General features: G+C 38.6%; 1 protein-coding gene across 1 annotated transcript in view; it reads left to right on the forward strand.

Annotated features, from left to right (window-relative positions):
- Nucleotides 1–24,720, forward strand: part of LOC144978588 (NSFL1 cofactor p47-like) — a 42,076-nt gene that overhangs the window by 9,822 nt on the left and 7,534 nt on the right. The window contains exons 4-6 of the mRNA XM_078924862.1: nt 9,587–9,664; nt 11,554–11,698; nt 22,448–22,557. Of these exons, the coding sequence (XP_078780988.1) occupies nt 9,587–9,664; nt 11,554–11,698; nt 22,448–22,557 (333 nt within the window). The remainder of the gene's footprint in view (nt 1–9,586; nt 9,665–11,553; nt 11,699–22,447; nt 22,558–24,720) is intronic.

Below are 24,720 nucleotides of genomic sequence, written 5' to 3' on the forward strand. Positions count from 1 at the left end.
AAGTCATATACAGGCATGCCTACCGTTCCGGAATTTCCAGATTTGTCCCAGAAATTTGGGGAAAAATGGCTGTCCCAGAAAATACGGAAGTTTACTTTTTCTCCTGGAAATTAAAAAATTGACCATCATATTACCACCTGAAATAAATGCAATCATGAACTACTGTGACATTATCATACCCACCATCAATGTTACTACAACCTCCATATCATCATCCATATCACCACTACTTCAACCATCACCAACACATCATCATTCATACCACCACCACTACAACAGCTATCATCACATCATCATCCCTACCACCACTACTACAACCACTATCCCATCATCATTCCTACCACCACTACTATAACACCTACCCTCACATCATCATTCTTACCATCACTACTACAACTACTATCACGTCATCATTCCTACCATCACTACTACAACAACTACCACCACTACTACAACAACCACCACAACATCATCCTTACCACCACCACTGCTACAACTCCAACCACATCATCATCCCTACCACCACTGCTACAACTACTACCAGATCATCATCCCTGCAACAGCTACCACTAGATAATCATCCCTACCACTACTACACCAGTTACCACCACATTATCATCCTACCACACTACTACATCTACCACTACGTCATCATCCCTACCACCACTTCTACATGACCACCATATCATCATTCCTACCACCATTACTACAACTACCACCACATCATCATCCCTACCACCACTACTAATTATAACAGCCCCTCCATTTCATCATCCTTACTACAACTACCACTACACCATCATCCTTACCACCACCACTTCTACATCAGCTAACACCACATCACAATCCCTACCACCACAAGTACAACTACCACCACTTCTACAACAACTACCACCACATCATCATCCTTACCAGTACTGTTACAACTATGATCACATCATTATCCTTACCCTCACTACTACAACAACCACCACACATCATCATCTCTATCACCAATCACGACTACAACTACCGCCACATCAACATCCCTACCACCACTACTACAACTAACATCACATCATCATTCCTATCACCAACTTCACCCTCACCACATCATCATCCCTACCACCATAATTACCTCTAGTGCTCTTGCTCTTGATATCAGATGTCTGACTGTCTTTCAAGTCATTACTATTGTGCAAACGTATTGTTTATGAAATTTGAGATTTTATCAGTAAAATGTCCCTGGAACTTGAAACTGAGGGTAGGCATGCCTTCATATATCGAAAAAACTACCCAAGATTTTATTTATTTTAATAAGTTTGTTTTATTACAAACAATTTTGGTGTCCATGGTAACAGACGATTTTTTTTCAATTTTAATTTTCTATTTTCAAAGTCTTTATGCCAATTGCCAAGTACAATAAGTTTCATCAATATAAAAGGGTAGAATTTAGTCGTTAGCCCCTCATACCCCCTTAATGAAAAATAAAAGACACCTTAATCTACCTCTAACAATGAGAGACAAATCTAACTGCTCAAAAACATTAATGAATATGCCACTCATACCATTCCATAAGTAAGCAATGGGTTAAGAATGCATGGTCTCCCCAATTGTCTTGTCGAACAAAGATTCGGTGGTGACAGCCTTGAAAAAAGCCATCACTCATTACTCATCACACCATTGGTCACCAGTTGGACGACGATGGCAGTCAATGACACCGCCAGGGGATACAAGTAAATTCTATTGTTCACATCTCTGTGATGAATATATATGGTTCGACCACACACTTGATTAGTTGTTGCGATAGACTTAAAACAGGGGATACACGTAAATTCTATTGTTCACACCTCTGTGATGAATGGTATGATAACCACACACTCAGGTGACTGTCCTGCTAGGTTATAATTTACATTTTGATGAACCATCATTTTAAATTATTGAAGACAACGAACAAGCTCTTTAATGGGGACGGTCATCGTCAAATTTTGTCCCCATTAAACGGTGGGACGTCCCAATTTAGCAGCTGGGAATTGGAAGGGGTATGACTTTTTATATAGAAAAAAATTTCGTTCCAAGGAATCGTCCCAATAAAGCGGCATCCCCAATACTGCCTTGAACTGTAGTTCTAGTATGCCAAATGTCAACAGTAGAGGTGATGGTGAGCGTGGCAGGAAGCGTGTGGGAAGAGCAGGACCAGACATGACCCTTTCAACTGTCATTCTCCTCAAGAGTGCAGCTTTGTGGTGTTGTATGACACTCGTGATCTCAAAGTTTGAGAAAATTCTGGAAATTGAGCACTATGATCACTTGAAGCGAGTGGCTAAGTCAGGCTACCGTTAAGTAGGTGAGTATCATTGGTGATGGCTCATAGCTGTAGCAATCATTACCATAAATTACCTATCATCACTACCAAGGATCCTCAAATTAAATGTGCCAGAGTTTGTGTGGATCTGACTTGTTGTGTGCTGTTGGCCAGTGTTATATAATCATACTTAGTTGAAAACAGCCAATATGGCAACACCATATGGACCTGGCAACTAAAATACCAACTTCCCCTCAGTTGTGAATAAACATGGTTGACGACTAGACCACATGTGTTTTGTTTGTCATTCATAGTACCACACTCAAATCATAACATGGTGTCAGAAGATACAGATAAGTAAACTCTTGCTTCAGAAACTCCACTAGTATATTACATTTTCTTTGAATCAATATTTCATCGAGCTATTTCTTCTACCAAAACTAGTTCCTGACTAAAGTTCCAAACCCAAAGACGGACTCCATAAAACCGAGTCCCATGAATTTTGAAAGTGGGAACATTTCAGAAAACTGGCGAAAATGGTTGCAGCACATGAAATTACTGCTGACTGGCCCATTAGCAGAGAAAAGCGAAGAACAAAAGAGTAGCTACTTCCTGCTCTATATTGGTGAAGATGGGCGAGATATTTACAACTCCTGGAACACTGAGGAGCAACTGGCAGTAAGTGAAATGATAGAACGATTCACAAGGTATTGCCAGCCAAAGAAAAACGTTCCAATGGCCCGCTACAAGTTCAATTCCAGAATGCAGGCAACTGAAGAAATGGTTGATCAGTTTATTACAGATTTGAAGATTCTGGCCAACGATTGTGAATTTGGAGAAATAAAAAATTCACTCATCAGAGATCGCATCATATTTGGGACAAATGATGCCAGAATAAGAGAAAGACTATTTCAAGAGGGAGATGCAGACTTGGAGAAGGCAAGTGACATCGCAAGAGCAATGGAGACATCAAAACAACAGATTAGTAAGCTTCAACAAACAACAGTGTACACCTTAAAAGAAAAGAGTAAAACCAAGCCAGATGAAGAAAGACAGAAGGCAAGAACACATCTAAAGCAGAATTACAAACAATGTCAGAAATGTGGCGGGCAGATGCACCCCTTTGACCAATGTCCTGCCAAGAATAAGATTTGCAACTATTGTGAGAAACCGCACCATTTCAAGAAAATGTGCAGGAAATTAAAGTTAAAGTACGATAACAACAGAAAAAACATGAACAATTTTGAACTGGAAGATGAAGACGAAGACTTACATTTTGAAACATTGCAAATACAGAGCCTCAAAGACGAAGTATTCACCTCAATAAAGATAAAACTTAACGAGAAGAAGACTGCTACTTTAAAGGTGAAAGTTGATACCGGTGCACAAGGCAACGCCCTTCCACTAAGAATCTACAAAAATATGTACCCAGATGATGTCGACAAAGAAGGATTACCAAAATCACTCCAGCCTTCCTCAAGAACATTGATGGTATACGGCGGTAACCAAGTCAAACAATTTGGAACAGTTACTTTTCCCTTTTTGAGTAAAGACAAATACCAAAATGCCTTATTCTATGTCATAGAAGATGAAGGAAACGCAATCTTAGGACTGCCAACAGCTCAAGCACTCGATCTAATCACAATTAATTGCCAACTTAAAGATGAAAATTGTGAAGAGAAGATCAAGAACAGATTTCCAGATACCTTCAATGGTATTGGCAAATTCCAAGGCCAATATCACATCAACATTGACAAAAGTATTCCACCAGTGATACATGCTCCAAGAAGAGTCCCAATTATCCTGAAAGACCGAATACAGTGCACTCTGGATACGTCGACGTTGCCTAAGTCGATTTTTACCCAAGTCGATTTTTTTTCTTGGTCCCTCCCCCTTCTTCCTATATAACATTAGTAAAAAAAAAAAAAACTCCACATAAGTCGATGTCGCTTAAGTCGATGTTATTATCACTCATGACTACAATAAAATCACAAATAAACAAGTATTTCCATTGCTTCAAAAAGCTACCAGTAAGAATTTTCAGTGGTTAAGAATATCCGCGCACGATTGGCGCACATCGATGTGATGTAGGTGCTTTGCCTGACGTCCGTGTTCAATGTACATAAGCAATATTGAATAACTTTAATTTCTCCATCTCAAATTTTACATTGTCGCAACTTCAAGTTCAAGATTATTTTTGGTTCTAATCCCAGGCCATCCTATGTAATGCCCCTCTCAATTAGTATCAATTTTATCAAGAATTCAAGTCAAGTCTACAACTACAATGGCAAACCTGTCGCGGAAAAGGAAGATTCGATGCATTTGAAAGTCTGGCACGCGACAGAAAATCATCGCATAGGAAATTGGCATAGGTACCAGCTAATTCTGTCTCGAGGATTTACAAGAAGCATGACCTTGACCTAGAGGCTCCTACCCTTCCGCTTTTCGCGGAATAGTTTCACCTAATTGGTATACATTCGACATTCAAGGCAAAAATTCCGCTTTTCACCTTTCCAATCGAGGAAAATTAAAAATTAAAAATCTCTAGTGAAAAAAACGTGAGCTATGGCTTATTTTGTCAGCATTTCCCATGGTCAATCAACACACACTTTGTGTGTCTGATTAGTCCCTTCAAAGTGTGTGCTGCTGATGTTGGATAATATTATATTATGTTTGGGAGGGGGGTTGACCGAAGTATTATTATTATAGTGACTCCAATTTGTGAGGTCAATGACCTTGGTAATATTATATGTTGGCTTCATTCGGTAATAATATTATTGAGTACGGTCAGGTTCTTTCCCTATTTAATTTTAGCCCTGTGTACGTGTGTGTGTGTGCGTGTACCGGCACGCGCGTTTGTTTGATTAGGTGTGTGTGTGGGGGGGGGGGGGGGGGGAGGTCCTGACAAGGTTAAATCCATCCATTCAATGCTTTGCTCTCAGACGGCCTGGACTTGTGTGTTCTCTATTATTATTTGACCCCATTCTTAGTCTTTACACAATCTGTACATTTTTACACATTTTATATTTTTAATCATTTGAGTACTTTTGGGTTGTCTATTACATTTTCTGTTGCAAAGCATGTCATAGTCAATAACAGTAAGTTGATTCGGCTTTTTTTATCTCAAATTCCGATTTTTATGTATTCTGATTCCTCTATGGGGCTATTGGGGGTAGGAGCCTCTGATGACCACTGCAGAGACCGCGCGATATGAAGGGACATACTTATTCTAGATTGGTTTGCTTTGTTCACATGCGTTTTTGCTCATTTGATTACACTCCGGTTAAGTTGATTTTCGGATAAGTCGATTTTTTTCTCGGTTCCCCTGGGCATCGTCTTATCCGGAGTCCACTGTAAAAGAAGAATTGGACGAAATGACAGAAAAAGGAATCATCAACATAATCAAAGAAGGTGAACCGACGGCATGGGTCAACAGCCTTGTCTACAGAGAAAAATCTAATGGCAAACTAAGACTGTGTCTTGACCCGAAAGATCTAAACAAGGCTATACTGAGAGAACATCATGCCATTCCAACACTTGAAGAAATCATACCGAAACTCAATGGTGCCAAGTATTTCTCCATACTTGATGCAAAAGCTGGATACTGGAACATTTAACTGGACGACGAATCCAGTTACCTGACAACCTTCAATACCCCTTTCGGCAGATACAGATTCTTGAGAATGCCATTTGGTCTGAAAATGAGCCAAGACATTTTTCAAGCCAAGATCGATCAGACTTTTGAAGGATGCAAAGGCGTGATTGGAATATCAGACGATATTGTGGTACATGGGGAGACAGAAGAAGAACATGATGCCAACCTCAATGAGATGTTGAAAAGATGTGAAGCCACCGGTTTGAAACTGAATCCAGAAAAGTGCAAAATAAAACAAAAAAGCATCAAATTTTATGGCATCATATGCTCAGAAGATGGTATAAAATCAGACCCTGCAAAAGTAGCAGCTCTCAAGAATGAAGCCACCACAAACGCCCCAAGAACTACAATCATTCCTAGGACTGACGACATACATGAGCACATTCATTCCAAACACCAGTGACCTTACTGCACCTCTAAGAGAAATCCTGAAAAAAGACAGCGATTTTTGTTGGAATGCTACAATGCAAGAAGCTTATGACAAAATCAAAGAGGCTATATCTGAAAAAGTAACACTTGCATACTTCGACAGCAGGAAATCAATCACGGTCCAAGTAGATGCATCACTGAAAGGGTTAGGGGCCACACTTCTACAAGAAGGTCTCCCTGTTGCATTCGCCAGCAAATCCCTCACGGAAGAGGAAACAAGATATGCCAATATAGAGAGAGAAATGTTGGCTGTCGTTTATGGCTGTGAGAGATTCCACACCTATCTATATGGACAACAATTCATTGTGGAAAGCGACCATAAACCCCTTGAGTCCATCCAACTCAAACATTTGAAGGCAGCACCACCCAGATTGCAACGAATGCTGCTTAGAATTCAGCCTTACAACTTGAAGATAAAATATGTTCCAGGCAAGGAAATGGCAATTGCAGACCCACTGTCAAGAATCTCTCCACAAGAAATGAACCCTATCAACGACCTGAATGTTCAAATACATTCCATACTTTCAGAATTCAGCAACGACAAGCTTCAGAGGATCAAAGAGGAAGTCGAACAAGACACAGAACTAAATGCTCTCAAGCATACAGTTTTCACTGTATGGCCAGAGAAAATTCAAGATGTTGACTACCTCTGCAGACCCTATTGGAACTACAGAGATGAAATCAGCATAGAGGAAGGTATTTTGCTAAAAGGCAGAACAGTTATCATACCCAAAACATTACAGAAAGAGATCCTTGAAAGACTCCATAAACCACACCTGGGGGTTGAAAAAACTCAACTAAGGGCACGAGCTTCAGTGTTTTGGAGAAACATAACCAGAGACATAGCAGAAATCACAAAAGAGTGTAAAACATGCCAAGCTTACCAACCATCTCAAAGGAAAGAACCTCTCATCCCTTCTGAAGTTCCACCCCATGCATGGCACACAATAGGTACAGACCTGTTCTACCTTGATGGAGAAGAATACCTTTTGGTTGCAGATTACTTCACAAAGATTCATTTTGTAAGGAAGATTCCGCAAAACCAAAACACTAGCCAAAAAATAGTGACACTAACGAAACAAATCATTAGTGAACATGGGATTCCTGTAACCATAAGATCAGACAATGGTCCTCATTTCAGCGGGAATGCATACAAAAATTTTACACAAAATTATGGAATCCGCCATGACACAAGTTCACCTCACTATCCACGTAGCAATAGATTCATCGAGAGCCAGGTGAAAATAGTGAAACGTACACTCAAGAAAGCACGTGAAACAGCATCAGACCCATTCATGGCCATGTTAGCTCTCAGGACAACTCTGATTGACAATAACACTCCATCACTTGCACAACTACTCTATGGCCGACAACTGAAAGATGATTTGCCAAGTAAAGAATCTCCTGCTCCAGACCTAGAAGAAACCAAATGCCATCTTGAGAATCGGCAGAAAACCCAAGAACACTACTACAATAGATCAACGTATCAACTCCCAAAATTATCAATGGACAGCCAGTAACCTACCAAAACAAATCGACCGACAGATGGCAACAAGGTATCATAATGCAGAAAGACGAACATCCCAGATCGTACCTTGTCAGAACAGAAAACGACAACATCATTCGTCGAAATAGGCACCATCTACGTCCATTGTCAAATCCAAATACAGCAAGATCAATATCGACATCTAGTGCCAATCATCAGATGGTACAGACAACGGCAGCACAGGTCTTCACAGGAACACAACACACAATAACAAAAGTAAATCACCATATATAACTAGAAGTGGTCGTACTGTTAAGGTTCCACAGACTTACAAATGATAGGCATGGCCATTTAGTATGGAATATGATTGTGAATACGACCACTAACACGACAGACTTGCAAACACTAGATGCAAATATACACTAAAATAAGCCGCTAGGGCATTGGATAGGTTTTACATTTATCATAATTCAGTCAGTAGTTTAGAAACAGAGGAAACATCTTTTCACAGAAGAATAAAATGAAAAACGTTTACTATAACCTCAACATTATAATGTTGTTGGAAAGGGGGATGTTATATAATCATACTTAGTTGAAAACAGCCAATATGGCAACACCATATGGACCTGGCAACTAAAATACCAACTTCCCCTCAGTTGTGAATAAACATGGTTGACGACTAGACCACATGTGTTTTGTTTGTCATTCATAGTACCACACTCAAATCATAACAGCCAGGAACTCTTTGTAAAGCGCTTTGAGTACGTTAAGTGGAGATTGCACTATATAAATGCTCTTTTTAAAAAAAAATAAAAAATTATAAGGCAATCAAATAAAAATACATTCTATGAACTACGGGTTTTATTTTTTTATTATTTAAAAAGTATAAATTGTCAAAATATCATGTCTGTAGTGGCACACATTCTTGATACTTTCACACACAAAAACAAATAGATTATGAAATACCTTAAAAAGGATACTAATACTGGATTATGAAATACCTTAAAAAGGATACTATTACTGTATCTCAAGTATATTATCTTTATCTTGAGACAATTTGTATAGTTATAGCATGGAAATTAAGAGTTGTGATTCAATTTCCACTTTGACATGAACCTTGGAAGTTTCATCTGTTGTGTGATATTTGACTTTTTTCGCCTTGCTCCTTGAATTGCATAAAATTGCCCAAAACAGCTACTACTGGAGGGGTTGGGGGGGGGGGGGGTGGAAGAGGGTTAATTTGCCCAGAAACAGCTAGCAGTTCGAGGGAGGAATAGGCAAAACGCTCTGTATGCAAAGTGTAAACTCTATACAGATTACTAGATTTTCATTGTAGCCCTTCATTATTATTATTATTATTATTATTATTATTACAGGTATTATTATTATTATTATTATTATTATTATTATTATTATTATTATTATTATTGGTGATGATAATAATGATAATATTATGAATCGAAAATTGTCAAATTAAAAATAAATGTTGGTTATGTTATATAACTTTGAAAAGTCTTATACATGCATGAAAGTTACAAAGAGCATTTAAAGCCTATTAGCTCTTAAACAATATGATAATGATGAGAGGAATCAGAATAATGATAATAAGTAATATTATTTTGATTTTTGCTATTGTTGTTGTTGTAGCTTGTTTAAAACTCATATGACTAATAGCAAATTTTCTTTTGTGTATTATCTAAAATGACATTCAATTCTTTACATTTTTTTTCAGTGGCCAACAGGTTTTAGGCCCCCCAAAGAAAAAAGATGCAGATAAACTAGTCGATAAACTTTTCAAATCTGCAAAAGAGTGAGTATTCTGACTTTTTTAATTAGACAAGAGAGGATGTGGCATGGCTTTGTACTGCATTCAAAGCAGATTAGACAAGAAATTATTTTCTAGGTACTGATTGGATATTGAGGAAGTTGATGAATGAGGCCATACTCTTAAAAGATCACTTTTTTACTGTCTGTGTTTGTTTCCTCTGGGAGTAAAAATAGCTCATTTATTAAACACTGGAGTCTGGATCGTATTCTTTGACCTCCCATGGTGGATAGATGGTCACTTGCTGTGTCTTTTATCCCCTTATATATATTTTCTGAATTGCTTTCTGTCTTTGTCTTGGAATGAGATGGTTTTGCCCTGGTCCTGGATTATTACTTCATTGAATTACACTTTCAACTTTCCCTAAATGAGGTTTCGTATTCATCATGTTGAGGATATATGATATCATTGGAAGGCTTAATGACAGTAGTTTTCTGTTTCCCTCTGTCACTGTTAGTTATACAATCGTCTTTATCATTACAATTAAAATGATCATTAATCACAGTAGACGGTGGACGAGAGACATTGTTCACATTTACTGGACGGTGACCATAAATAGGTTTGATTTGACTTTGTTTTGAATCAAATGGGGCAGTGGCGGGTAGTTAATGGGACTTTGACACTTCGTACAATTGAAAAATAGATATTTCTGAAAATGGTCATATTGTAAAATTCCACGTGTCAGCAGAACTTATATGCCTTTTGATCTTCTTCTTCTTTCAGCTTATCCCGCATTTTGCAGGGTTGCCATAATGAATGCCACATCTCCATGCATCTCGGTTCAGCGCATCATCTTCCTCCAGGCCCAGTTCTTTCATGTCATCCTTTACCTTATCCCACCATCTAGCCTTTTCCGCTTTGCGGAAATTCGTTTGTCACACATAACTCCAGTTACCTTCCTCCCAATTATTTCAGCCTGCCTGTATCCTCTTCTTAACCTCCCTCTCATTGCCCCCATCTCCTTGAATAGTTGTTCCTATTTGAATTGGTTTGTCTCTGGTACATCCTCTTCTCTTGTCTTTATTGGTGGTTCTGCTCTTTGTTGTCCAATGCACAAATACTCTGTCTTCGATCTGTTTACCCTTAATCCCCTCTTTTCCGACACCTGTCTCCAACCCTCCAGTTCCTTTTCTGCCTCATATGTGCTTTTTGATAATTGTCTTAAATAAATGAGTTAAATGCAACAATTTCATATACACAAATGCACACTGTTATCTTTAAACACAGGTGTAAAATTCCAGAATGGGAAGTAAATAAAATTCAGTGAAATAGTTTTTAAAATTGTGAAAGCACAAAACAACACAGCTGCCAGTTGGCGCGTAACACCAATGCACATTATACCTACCAACAAATCAAATGAGTATTGTTTTAAAGCGAAAACTGAGGGAAGGTGGTGGCTTTTGACATTGTATGATCACATCGTACCATTTTCTAAGTAGATAAGGTTCTTTATGTTGTAATTAGTCTTTAAACTTTTAAATTACTCTGAGTGGTGTCAAAAATTATTGCCTCAAGTGCCAGCAGGCCCGGAGAGGATTGAGTGAGTGAGTGGTGTCAAAAATTGCTGCAAGTCACATTTAAGATTTGGATTGTGTTTAGGTAAGACCTATTTTAAGTAGGAATGTCTTATTAAGTGTATAGAACACTGTGGGGATGGCAAGAATTGATACCTGCTACATGCTAGGAAGTTTCACTTCTAGGTAGGTAATTTTAAGGCTGGATTTTCCTGGACGCCCTTATTATCAATCTTCGGACATCATTGTTTCTTTCAATATTTGGCGTTATGTAAAGTCTAGATATTTTTATTCCCTAACAGTTTTATAACAGTTTATACATCCTATCAATTTTTCACTTTAATTCAATTTTTCTTGAAGTCATGGAGCCGAGGAGAAGAAAGAAGAATCAGTTCCGTCCCGATCCAACAAGCCTTCCTTTGTTGGTGCTGGGTACAGACTAGGGGAGACGAGTGATGACACCACAGTGATACCAGGTGCATCTTTACCTCCCAGTCAACAGCAGGTTAGTTTACAGTCATTTTCTCAATTTATAGTATAAGGTTAGTGAAAATGAAGTACACTCCAGCACGATTTCCTCAAACTCATTCGAATGTGCCAAATTTTCTCCTTATTATTCTTTGTTATCATTTCATTCCTTCCTTGAACTAATTTCACCCAGCCAACGTAAAACAATTAGACTAATCAGGGCTGAGAATCTTCCACCTAAAGGGTGGTTTATCTCCGCCCATCACTATCACAAAAAAATTCTGCCTTTTAAAAATAATATTATGAATAAAAAAGACTCACCAAAACCACTACATTGACATCCCTACCACCACTACAACAACCACTACATCATCATTCCTATGACCACTAACACTACTACTACAACTACCACCACATGATCATCCCTTCCACCACTCAGCGATGCCAAACTCCGGTTTCACCTGGGAAAAAATCCGGTCTGTAGCAAAAAAATTTCCTCAAACTCATTCGAATGTGCCAAATTTTCTCCTTATTATTCTTTGTTATCATTTCATTCCTTCCTTGAACTAATTTCACCCAGCCAACGTAAAACAATTAGACTAATCAGGGCTGAGAATCTTCCGCCTAAAGGGTGGTTTATCTCCGCCCATCACTATCACAATTCTGCCTTTTAAAATAATATTATGAATAAAAAAGACTCACCAAAACCACTACATTGACATCCCTACCACCACTACAACAACCACCACATCATCATTCCTATGACCACTAACACTACTACTACAACTACCACCACATGATCATCCCTTCCACCACTCAGCGATGCCAAAACTCCGGTTTCACCTGGGAAAAAATCCGGTCTGTAGCAAAAAATTTCGATTTAAGGGCAACTTCCGTCCAACTCTGGTGAGGTCAAATTGTTCTAAGGAAACCCAGTGGTGCCAAATCTCTGGTTTCACCAGAAAAAAGTCCGGTCTGGAGCAAAAACTTCTGGGTTACCAGCAACTTCCGTCAAATTCCGATGAGGTCAAATTGCTCCGAGGATACCTTCCCCCCAACCCTCCAGTCACTACTACTACAACCACCACCACCACATCATTACAACTTCTACTACAACCACCACCACCACGTCATTACTACCACTACTACTACAAACACAACACAACCACCATATTTATTATCATCACTACCACTACTACAACAACCACCACTACCACCACCACATCATCACTACCACTACTACTGCTACAACCACCACCACATCCTCATCACTAAAGCTACTACTACTATAACCAACAGCACCAGACCATCATCATCGCTACCACTAATACTATAACCATACCATCATAACTAACACTACTACAACCACCACCACTTCCATCACATCATCATCACTACCACTACTACTACAACCACCACCCCCACCACACCATCATCGCTGCCACTACTACTACAACCTCCACCACCACCACATCATCATCACTACCACTACTGCTACTGCTAAAACCACCACCACCACCACATCATCATAACTACCACTACTACTACAACCACCATCACATTATCATCACTACCACTACCACTACTACTGTAGCAACCACTATCACATCATCATCACCACCACCACTAACACCACTTCATCGTCACTAGCACCAAGTGCTACAATCACTACCATTAGGTTTGGAGATTTACTTCATTTGAAATAAGGAATCTGGGATTGTATTTGCCATTAGGTTTACATATAATATAGTTCTAATTAGTTATCTATTTAGAACTTTACAATATGTAAACACAATGCCAAAATACCATCCCAATTCCCTTTTCTTTTGTGCGGAAATTCCTCTTTCGGCATTGAAATTCCTCCCAAGTGGTGTCTGAATTTCCTGTGAGCCAGATTTAAAGGTGGCGTCTCGGCACCACTACTACAACCACCACCACGACATTATCACTACCACAACTGCTACAACAACCACTATCACATAATCATCACCACTACTACTACAACCACCACGACCATCACATCACCATCACTACCACTATTACCACAACCACCACCATCACATCATCATCATTAGCAATACTTCAACAACCATCACCACCACATCATCATCACTACTACTACTACAACCACCACCACCACATTATCTTCACAACCACTACTACTACAACCACCACCACCACCACCACCACATTGTCATTACTGCCACTACTAACTACAACCACCACCACCACATCATTATCACTATCACTACTACTACAACCACCAACATTACTACCATAACTACTACTACAACCACATCATTATCACTACCACTACGACTCTAACTACCATCACAACATTATCATCACTACCACTACTACTACAACCACCATCATCACATCTACCACATCATCATCATATCATCATCACTACCAATAATACTGCTACAACCACAGGGCTGAGAATCTTCCGCCTAAAGGCGGATTTCCGCCTAAATGGTGGTTTATCTCCGCCCATCACCATCACTATTCCGCCTTTTAAAAAGGCTCACCACAACCACTACATCAACATCCCTATTACCACTACTTTTACAACCACCACCTGTACTACAACAACCATCACATCATCATTCCTTTCACCATTACTACTGCAACCACCACCACATCGTCATCCCCACCACCACTACTACTACCTACAACCACCACCACATCATCATCCCTAGCACCACCACCACTACAGCTACAACCACTACTACTACAACTACCATCACATCATCATCCCTACCACCACTACTACAACAACCACCACCACATCATCATTCCTACTACCAATACAAATACATCCTCCACCATCACATCATCCCAACTATCACTACTACAACCACCCCACATCATCCCTACCACATATATTACAACCACCACCACACCATCATTCCCAACACCTCTACAGCTACAACCACCATATCATTATCCCTACCGCCATCTTTTCTTACTACTACTACAATATGTTGTAATTACACTCTCAACTTTTGAAATTCCTCCAAGTGGTGTCAGAAATTATTGCGATACACATTTTTGATTGCATCTCAGTAAATTTTTTATGAAATTCAAATTTATACGTTATCGTCGCATAGATAGGTCTTGAACTCCATTTTTGTGACCAGTCATTCTCACCCCTGAACCATCATGACATCATCACCATCTCTACCACAACTAGTACCACTACGACAGCAACTATCACATCATCATCAGTTACACCATCTCCACAACCACATCATCACTGCCCTCATTGTAATCAGTACCACCTCTAGTGCAAGCACCACTATCACATCATCTTCCTGGTGGGATCTTTTGACTTGCATTGATCAGAGTTGCTTTTCTGCCTTTGTCTTGGCTTGATCCTTTTTCTGGCCGGATTCATTGGCAGAGAGGGAAACAATTAAATGTATAGTCGTTTTTGGGAGATGATATGTTTGTCCTGGTATATCATCTCTCTTTTGTGTGATGTTAGATTTGTCATTCGAAATTTTGTATTTCTCTCCTAAGGATTCTGTGCTTGTGTCTTGGTGAGACTTTTAGGTGACCTCAATCTAACTACATTGATAGTTTGATTTGGCGTCCGTTTGTGAGCCATATTTGAACCAGTCACTTTTTCTCCGGTGCTTTTGATCTTACTTAAATCTATATATTTTTACAGCCCCATATATATTTTAAGTGCCGCTGAAATGACCTACAAACATATACACGTGCACACAAAAATCAATAAAGTTCACTCAGTTCTTAAGTCTCTCTCTCTCTCTCTCTCTCTCTCTCTCTCTCTCTCTCTCTCTCTCTTTCTCTCTCTCTCTCTTTCTCTCTCTCTCTCTCTCTCTCTCTCTCTCTCTCTCTCTCTCTCTCTCTCTCTCTCTCTCTCTCTCTCTCTCTCTCTCTCTTTCTCTCTCTCTCTCTCTCTCTTTTTTTTTTCAGTAAAGTGCACCCAGTTCTTTAGCCTCGATAAGTTTTCACTTTTCATCGTCATGTACTTAACAATGATACACACACACACAGAGGATTCAATTAAAATGTTAATTTCCTGGCAATTGCCAATATGAAACACACGTTAACTTAATATTTACGATTAACAAACAAAACACATACACGCCTAACAATGAGTTCACTCAGTACTTTAATCTCGGTTAGTTTTTCACTTTAATCTCTCTGTACCTATCACTATATTCACTGTGAGCAGTCTGTCTCTCTCTCTCTCTCTCTCTCTCTCTCTCTCTCTCTCTCTCTCTCTCTCTCTCTCTCTCTCTCTCTCTCTCTCTCTCTCTTTCTCTCTCTCTCTCTCTCTCTCTCTCTCCCTCTCTCTCACTCTCTGTCTCTCTCTCTCACTCACACACACACACACACACCTGGGTAGGGTTCCTGACCTCCCATAGTGGGGCAAGGGGGTACATACTATGTCTTCTATCCCCTTATATCTGTTTTCCAACATGCTTTCTGTCTTTGTCTTGGAATGAGATTACTTGGTTTTGTCCTGGCCCTGGCCAGAGTCCTAACTGGAAGGGAAACAGTCAAATGCACAGTTATTGTTTTGGGAGATGATATTTTTTTTTCCTTGTAAATCATCTCTCTGTTATGTATTATTATATTTGTTATTTTGAATGTATAATGTAAGCATTTGAGTGCATTCCTCTTTGTGCCCGGATGAGAGTTATAGGTGATCTCAAACTAAGTACATTGGTGGTATGCTCTTGGAATCTACATCTGATCCCTTTTTGTTCTGTTCCCCTGTGTCTTACTTTTTCTTGGGTGCTTTAATTGTAATTCTAGAACTTTTTACTATCCAATTTTCTTCCTTTTTACTGGCGCTGATATGACCTTAATGTGTTGCAAGCGCCGTAAACCCTTAAAAACAAACAAACAAAACACACACACACAAACTCACACTATCTTTCCTTCTGTGAGACAAACCTAAATCTATAAAGTGGATCATATCCTTTTCACATCAGCCATCATTCTCTCTTTTCACGTTCAAGTACACACCTTATCACCACCACCACCACTATCATCATCACCACCATCATCATCATCATCATCATCATAATCATCATCACTGCCACTACTACTACAACCACCACCTTCGCCACACCATCATTTCATGAAGCACCACCATTACTACAACCACCTCCACCACATCATCATCATCATTGCCACCACCACTACGACATCATCACAACACTATCACCATTAAAACAACAATCACTACCACATCCTTACCACCACTACTACAACCTCCTCCAACACAACAATATCACTACCACCACTTCTGCAACCACCACAACCACATACATTATCATTACTGCCACCACTACAACAGCCACCATTATATCATTATTACCACCACACCTACCATTCATTTTAATATTTTATACGTCATAAATTGGTTTTGGAACTTTACTTGATTTGAAACAAGGGGTATTAGGATGATTATAGATCTCAATAGATTATATTTTGTTTGCAAAAATTCCTGTTTAAGCATTGAAATTGTTCGGAATTGTTTCTGAAATTTACGTGAGCCAAATTTTAAGTTGGCGTATCTAGTCAACTTGAAACAATGGGATGTGGGCATTAGTGAATCTGTGAATACGGGAGATGTATGTGGCGACTACCACTACTATTACAACCATCATCACATCATCATCCTTACCACAACTACTACAACCACCACCACATCATTATCCCTACCACTACCATTACTACAACCACCATGTTATAATTACACTTTCAGTTTTTGAAGTTCCTCCGAGTGATGTCAGAAATTGCTGGGAGACACATTTTGGATTGCATCACAATAACTTTTAATGAAAATTAAATTTATAGGTTATTTTTGCATGGATGGTTCTTGATCTAAGCGCTGAAAAATTTCCTCCCTTTTAGTGACCAGTCATTCTCACCCCTGTACCACCACCACAATATCATTATTACTAACGCTACTACTACTACAACCAACACTACCACATCATCATAACTAACACTACTACAACCACCGCTATTACCACCACATCATCATCACTACCACTGCTACTACAACCAGCAGCACCACCGCCACATCATCTTCACTTCCACTACTACTCCGACCACCACCACCACATCATGATCACTACTATCACTCCTGCTACAACCACCACCACATTATCATCATCATCATCATCACTACTACTAATACTTCTACAACCACCACCTCATCATCACACCACCTCATCATCATCACTTCTACTACTACAACAACCTCCACAACATTATCATCACTACCACGGTGGCTAACACCACCACCACATCATCATCACTGTCACTACTACAGCATGCAACCACCACCACCACATCATCACTACCACTACTACTTCTGCTACAACCACCACCAGCACAACATCATCATCACTACCGCTACTACTACAACCACCACCACATCATCATCCATACCATCAGTACTACAACCACCACCACATCATCATCCCTACCACTACTACTACAACCACCTGCACATCATCATCCCTACAACCACCTAAACAGCATCATCCCTACCACCATTACTACTACAACTACCACGTCATCATCATCCCTAACACCACCACTACTTCAACCACCATATGTTGTAATTACACTTTCAATTTTTGAAATTCCTCCTAGTGGTGTCAGGATTGCATCTCAGTAAATTTTAATGAAATCCAAATTTATAGCTCATAGTCATAGTCGGATGTGTCATGATCTACGCGCTGAAATATTTCCTCCTTTTTTGTGACCAGTCATTCTCACCCCTGATTAATTAAAGGGTTTTTAATGTGACTGGAGACTTGGACTGCTGATGATTTACTGTGACATTTATAGCTACGCATGTGTGTATCTATCTACACTGCAGTTGTGTGTATACAGTATTATACACACACAGCCACTCACAGACTCTATCGCTGTTTCGCATAACTGACATCTTTCTGCTTATTCTTATCACTTCGCCATTCGTTCAATGCCCAGCGCCATGATTTACTAACAGTTGGCCACAACGGTAAATGAAATGAATGTTGTGATACAGCTTTCCCCCCCCCCCCCCCCCACCCCCACACACACACACACACACACACATACCAAGCCCTTGTAACATGTCATATATAAGGATATCTTATATCGTCTACTGAATCTTTTGTCCACAAAAACGGAAATCTTTGTCCTTGGAGGTAGGTATAGCACTGAATCTGTCCACCTCAGGTGATTTCAAAAGACAAACTGAAGATTTTGTATAAAGAACTCAAAATGTACATCATAGATGACACAATGTAGCAATGACTATGCACATTTTTGTTTTCTATTTGTTTCCTAAATTAAAGCCCTATCTCCACTGAGTAAAAATCTTTTTGAATTTTGAAAATCCATTCATAAATAACAAAGTTATGCAGTTTCAAAGGTGTCATTTATTTGGATGACTCACAAAGAGAAAAAAATACGGAAAATATGGGACACTTTTTCTGCGTTTTATTCTGGTTTGTGGCTGTATCTCGCTTAATACGTGGAATGAGATATTAAAACTTGGCAATTTTATGGCAAAATTATTAGAAAATATGATTAACTCTTTAGTTGCCAAGCATTCTGGCAGTAAAAGAAATCCCAGTTGCCAAGCCTTTTGGCCAAAATGGACAAAAATTGAGTGCTTTCAGAAAAAAAATCATTAAAAAAAAACTAATCATCACACATACTTCATTTTTTCATAAGTATATAAGAATAGATGTAGGTACAGTTTGACGTAATGTGATATGCAATTTAGGTCACATGACCTTGGCGGCCATCTTGGATATCTAATTAATATTCATTTTTCATGCATTTATCTGTTTATGGGCCTGTATCTTCGCCATATACGAATAAAAATGTATTTTTCTTGTTTAATGTTGTTGAGTAATGATTGAAAAACAAGTACAGAAAATATCATATTGATATCTCTTCATTTACTGTGTCTTTTTCTTCTTTGTGTGGGGGGATGGGAGGGAGAAAAAATAAGTAACATATTTTCTCTTTCAAAATATCGGGGGAAAAAAGCTGAAAATACTTCACAGGCATAACCTTTTCTTCATTAAACCCAACATTCCTTACTCCAGAATTGTTTTCAACCTCAATGACCATTCAGCTGGATTATGAGTCTCTTATGCGTCAATACATTCCAAATCCATTGGTTACCATCACCTACAGTATTTGTGCCACGCCCCCTTCTGTTTACATTCTGTAAATTGTCCCCTCGATCCCTTGGAACATCACTAAAATTACTGTCTGACCCTCCTCGTCACTCCTCAAACTAGATTCAATGTCCGTAATCTCCAATTCTGATAAAAATTCATCTCCTGAGTCACTATCATGTCTATACACATCAATCTCTTCATCTGATTCCATTGTGGAATACAAACAAAGCCTTGGCAACGGAAAATTACGAAAAAAACAATGTAAAAATCGAATTTAAATCATGAATGCACGAGATAATGCTGTCAATAGTCGTCACTGAGATGTATGGCAGTTAACAAGTCTAATTACTGCTCATAGAATTAATTATTCGCCTCGATAATAGCGGTCATTGACTCGTCGCCGTGGAGCGACCGTGGCAACTCAGCGACCATTTTTTTTTGGTCGCCGTACAGCGACCGTGGCAACTAAAGAGTTAAGACATCAGAAGAGTTCTAACTTGTATAGTTTTAGAGCTGTATGGCTCGGGTCAACTATAATTTTGTTTTAAAATATACATAGTATTGATCATTTGGAACTTTTCCGAAGTGTAATTTTGTGTCTACAACCCATACAAATGATACGAAAAATTGCCTGCTAAATTATTATCAATCAAAACAGTCCCGTAAGACCATGGCTTATGTTATTTCTAGATTTATTTGAGAGACAAAGAGAGAGTATGTGTTAATCTACTGTCCCTATGACATAACTATGAAACAATACCTTAATTTTTAAAAAAGCGTGCGAGGATTTGTGTCATCGGTTGTCGTGAACAAGGTTGCCAGGTGGCCATGTGTGTGGCCAAATATATAATTTTGTTTCTTTTATTAAATTTTATTCAACTATTTTTGTCTCAATGACATATATCCTAGTCTTTTCAATTTTCTGTTTGTTAAAATTTAATTCGTTTTAAGTGGGCCAGTATTAGTAGTGAAAGCCATATTATTTTTTATTTAGCCACATTTGAAGTCGAATTTGGTCTGGTGATAGTCTGGCCATCTGGCAGCCTTGCCTCGCTGACATCATTTTCGTGTCACACGTCTTTTTACTCATTGAAATGCAAATTGGGTTGATGTTTTGTGAGAATACGGGAAAAGTACTTATCATAATCCAATGAAATTTTAAATATAAATAGAAGAAATGAGTATATATAACATCTCTCCTCTTGGTAGTTTTAGAAATATTGTACTCCAAAGAGTAAAAATCCATTTTTAACAGTCTTCTGGTAATCGCACTAGTTTTGTCACTTGACATAATCTTAAATAACCTCTTATCTAATTGTATGCCAACCTTCAGTCATATTCATCGATAAACAGCGTCGTTATTAATTTTTTTAAATAGCATACACGAAATCTCTGTGTCCCATATTTTGCCTTGAATTCATGTCATTTCGACACCCAAATCGAGGTCCAAGGATTTCACTAAGATAGTCATTGCTACACAATGTGATGCTGATGAGACATATACGAAATTTCGTTTGGACACAGACCGATGGTGTCTCTTAGTTAAAATACAGCAAAATGATGAGATGAAATACTCTGTAACCTGTCCTTTCAAGACTTAACAAGGGCTTACTGACAATATTCAGCGGAACACTCGTTGAAAGCTCATTCATTATGGATGATATTTTAGAAGAATGACCAGTGAGAACTATGAAGGGATTGCAATAATTAAGTCTCACATGAAGACCTTGAATGAAACAGCCTCTATCATCAGTAATCACACCAGCATTCAGACACGTGACATCCATATGATATTCTAGGATGAAGGAGTCCCAATCTTCATGTAATCTTCTGAAACTAATTCAAATTCCTTGCTGCCATAAATTCAGCAACAAACTCAAACATTCGTTCATCCACTCTTGTCTCGTCTCAAATCACCTCATCTAGTTCTACCACCTCCATGCCTGCCTCAACATTTGCCTTGCCATCTCACAGCACTGCTATGCTTGCCCCAAGATATACCTTGCCGTCTCACACAAAGAAACAATCAAAGAAGAGAGAATTGAGTGATGGACCCAAGCCTGTGTCCATCACCAAGTTCTTCAAAATATGTTGAGGCAGAACTATGGTACTCTCTGTCTCTCTTCTCCTGGTACACATAGTCACCTATCCTGGGAGGGCATTTTTATATTAATCATATGTTTATGTACTTTCGTATATTATCATTTTTTAAATTGGCAGCCATTTAATTTACATCTATTATGCAGTCATGCATAGGGATGTAAATCTTTGGTAATTAATATTTCAGATTTTTTGTTCTTACAGTCAATTATTAGATTTTGTTGTTATGATTAATTATTCTGAAATTTCAGATTTTTTAAGGTTTTGTATTTACATCCCCCTGCATGTGTAGCCTGTAGCATAGCTATGTAGGAAAGCATACAATGAAAAGTAGGTTTCAGATCCGCTTTATGAAGAGAAGTATTTTCAGGTTTGTTGACCAATTCTGGATCAAATTATAATTTTTGAGAATCTATTGTATTAGAAATATTCATCTGGTTTTAATATTATTAAGCTTTTTGTTATTTGTATTGAAATTTTAAAAAAAATTATTATCTTATCAGGTTGACAAGAAGCTGAAACTGTGGAAAAATGGTTTCAGTGTTGATGGTGGTGAACTCAGAGATTACAACGACCCTAATAACAAACACTTTTTGAACAGCATATCTAAAGGGTAAGATGATAAAATTCATCTTGTGATGTTTCTCAAAGTTGGATATAAATAAGTGATGATACTTTTCCACCAGTCCGCGGAAATCAGCAGTTTATGTCCTTTTCCATGATTTTCCCCTCTGGTCCTTGACCTGTGAAGGTTTCCGTGGATGTTTCCCTCATCTCATCTTTTTCCAGGAATCTTCGGCTTTTTAAAATTTAATGATTCAGTTACAATAGTGTTTATCAGCTGTGTTTAATTTTGTAATTATTGAAGAATAAAAACTAAAACAATCCTGCTTCTTTTATATTGCCTTTGGTGGTCATCAATTCAATTTCAGCATATGAAATCTATTTCCGATAATCGTTCGTTGAAGTCAGTGACCAGTGTAGCCTTTGGTTTCAATTTAATCTCAACACACATCGTAAGGAGTCTGCGTTTTTATTCCTTCTTGAACTTGGTTCTTGTAGATTCTAATTTAATATTTACATCATGAATGCTTTAAGGATGAGGCCAGCTTATGTGTGTGGAAAAGACCCTTTGCTTGTCCCAGGATTATGCTTATCTTGCAAATTAAAACAAGGAACAGAAAAATCTAGATTATATTATATAATATCCCAAACATACTGCAGCAGCTTCTAATAGTGGTGTTATCGTTTACGGTCACGAACCCTCCCAAAAGCACCTCCCATAGTGGGCAGGGAGGCTCTTACTGTGTCTTATACCCCCCTGTATCTGTTTTCCAACATTCATTCTGTTTTTGTCTTGGAATGAGATTACTTGGTTTTGTCCTGGTCCTGGCCTGATGCCCTGGCTGAGAGGGAAACAGTCAAATGTATAGTTAGTTTTGGGAGATGATATTATTTTTTTCTTGTAAATGATCTCTGTTATGTACTGTTATTTTTTTTTAATTCTTAACATATGATTTGTAAACATTTGAGTGTGTTCCTCTCAGTAGGAACTTGTGCTGGTGTCTGGGTGAGACTTTTAGATGATCTTAAACTTAGTACAGGCCTGTAAATTCTCAGCCATTTGGCTGATTTCAGACTTTTGCATGATTTTCCAGAAACAGACTTTTAATCTCAGCCTTGATACCTATTTTTGTTATTTTGAACGCAAAACAAACGAATCCCCCCCACCCCCGTTTAGTTCTCATCTTATTTCGTTTTATTTTCTCTCTATTGTTCTATATTACAATATATTGCCATACGTCATATCGGGAAAACCCGAAAATAAGTTAATTTCGTTCCCTGGATTTTACCGTTCGTGATCTCGTGCTGAACCACGGAAGCTGATCTACTGGTCTGAAATCAGCTAATATTTTATTATAGTTATAGAGTGGCTGATTTCGCTGGGATTTCAGCCACTGTGACCTCACCAGGCCATAACCCGACTCGGCCAAGGTTGCGCATTGAATCATGGGACGGTGTGAAAGTGAGAGTTGCGGTTCCGGTAAAACTTTGTTTACAAACATTTCCAAGTAATCCTGCCCAGTTTTTGACTTTATCCATCTTTGATGATCAGAATTTCATTCTAAAGGAGTAAGCTCACAACTATATCGTTCTATTATCTTACAATTTTCAAGTGTTTATACATTGATACGATCTTTATTCATTAAAATGCCTGAGACTTTCGTCGACCGCAATGCCGATATTAAGGCAATCGACGCGTCTGTGCGAAACCGTTTTAAGTGGTCGTGGCTTGAAGAGAAGGATTTGCAAGGGAATTTTCTTTCGGATTACATAAGAAAAATTCCTGGAGCTGGACTTTGTTATTGTTTAATTTGTAAACGGCGTCTGAGTTACGGTGGTAGAGGCAAAGCATACCTTACTCGCCATGCCCAATCTTCGTATCACAAGCTTGTCTTTGATGAAATGAAATATAGATATTCGTTATGAACTCTGTATCATTATCTAATCAATACATCCATTTTATATAAATCAGCAGGATTTTATGTTACGTTTTTTTTTTTTTTTTGTTTTTTTTTTTTTTGGGGGGGGGGGGATGCGAACATATGGCTGACATTTTTCAGCCTTTTTGCAAATTGTGCATTTACAGGCCTGTTAGTACACTGATAGTGTACTCTTGGAATTTACATCTGTTCCCTATTTGAGTCGTTTCCCCTTGCTTAGTTTTTCCTCAAGTCCTTTTAATTGTACATCTGGATGTCCCCGCCCCCTCAAG

The sequence above is a fragment of the Berghia stephanieae genome, chromosome 8 (genome assembly GCF_034508935.2).
Source record: "Berghia stephanieae isolate SIO BIC M18660-M18661 chromosome 8, UCSD_Bste_1.3, whole genome shotgun sequence".
Lineage (NCBI taxonomy): Eukaryota > Metazoa > Mollusca > Gastropoda > Nudibranchia > Aeolidiidae > Berghia > Berghia stephanieae.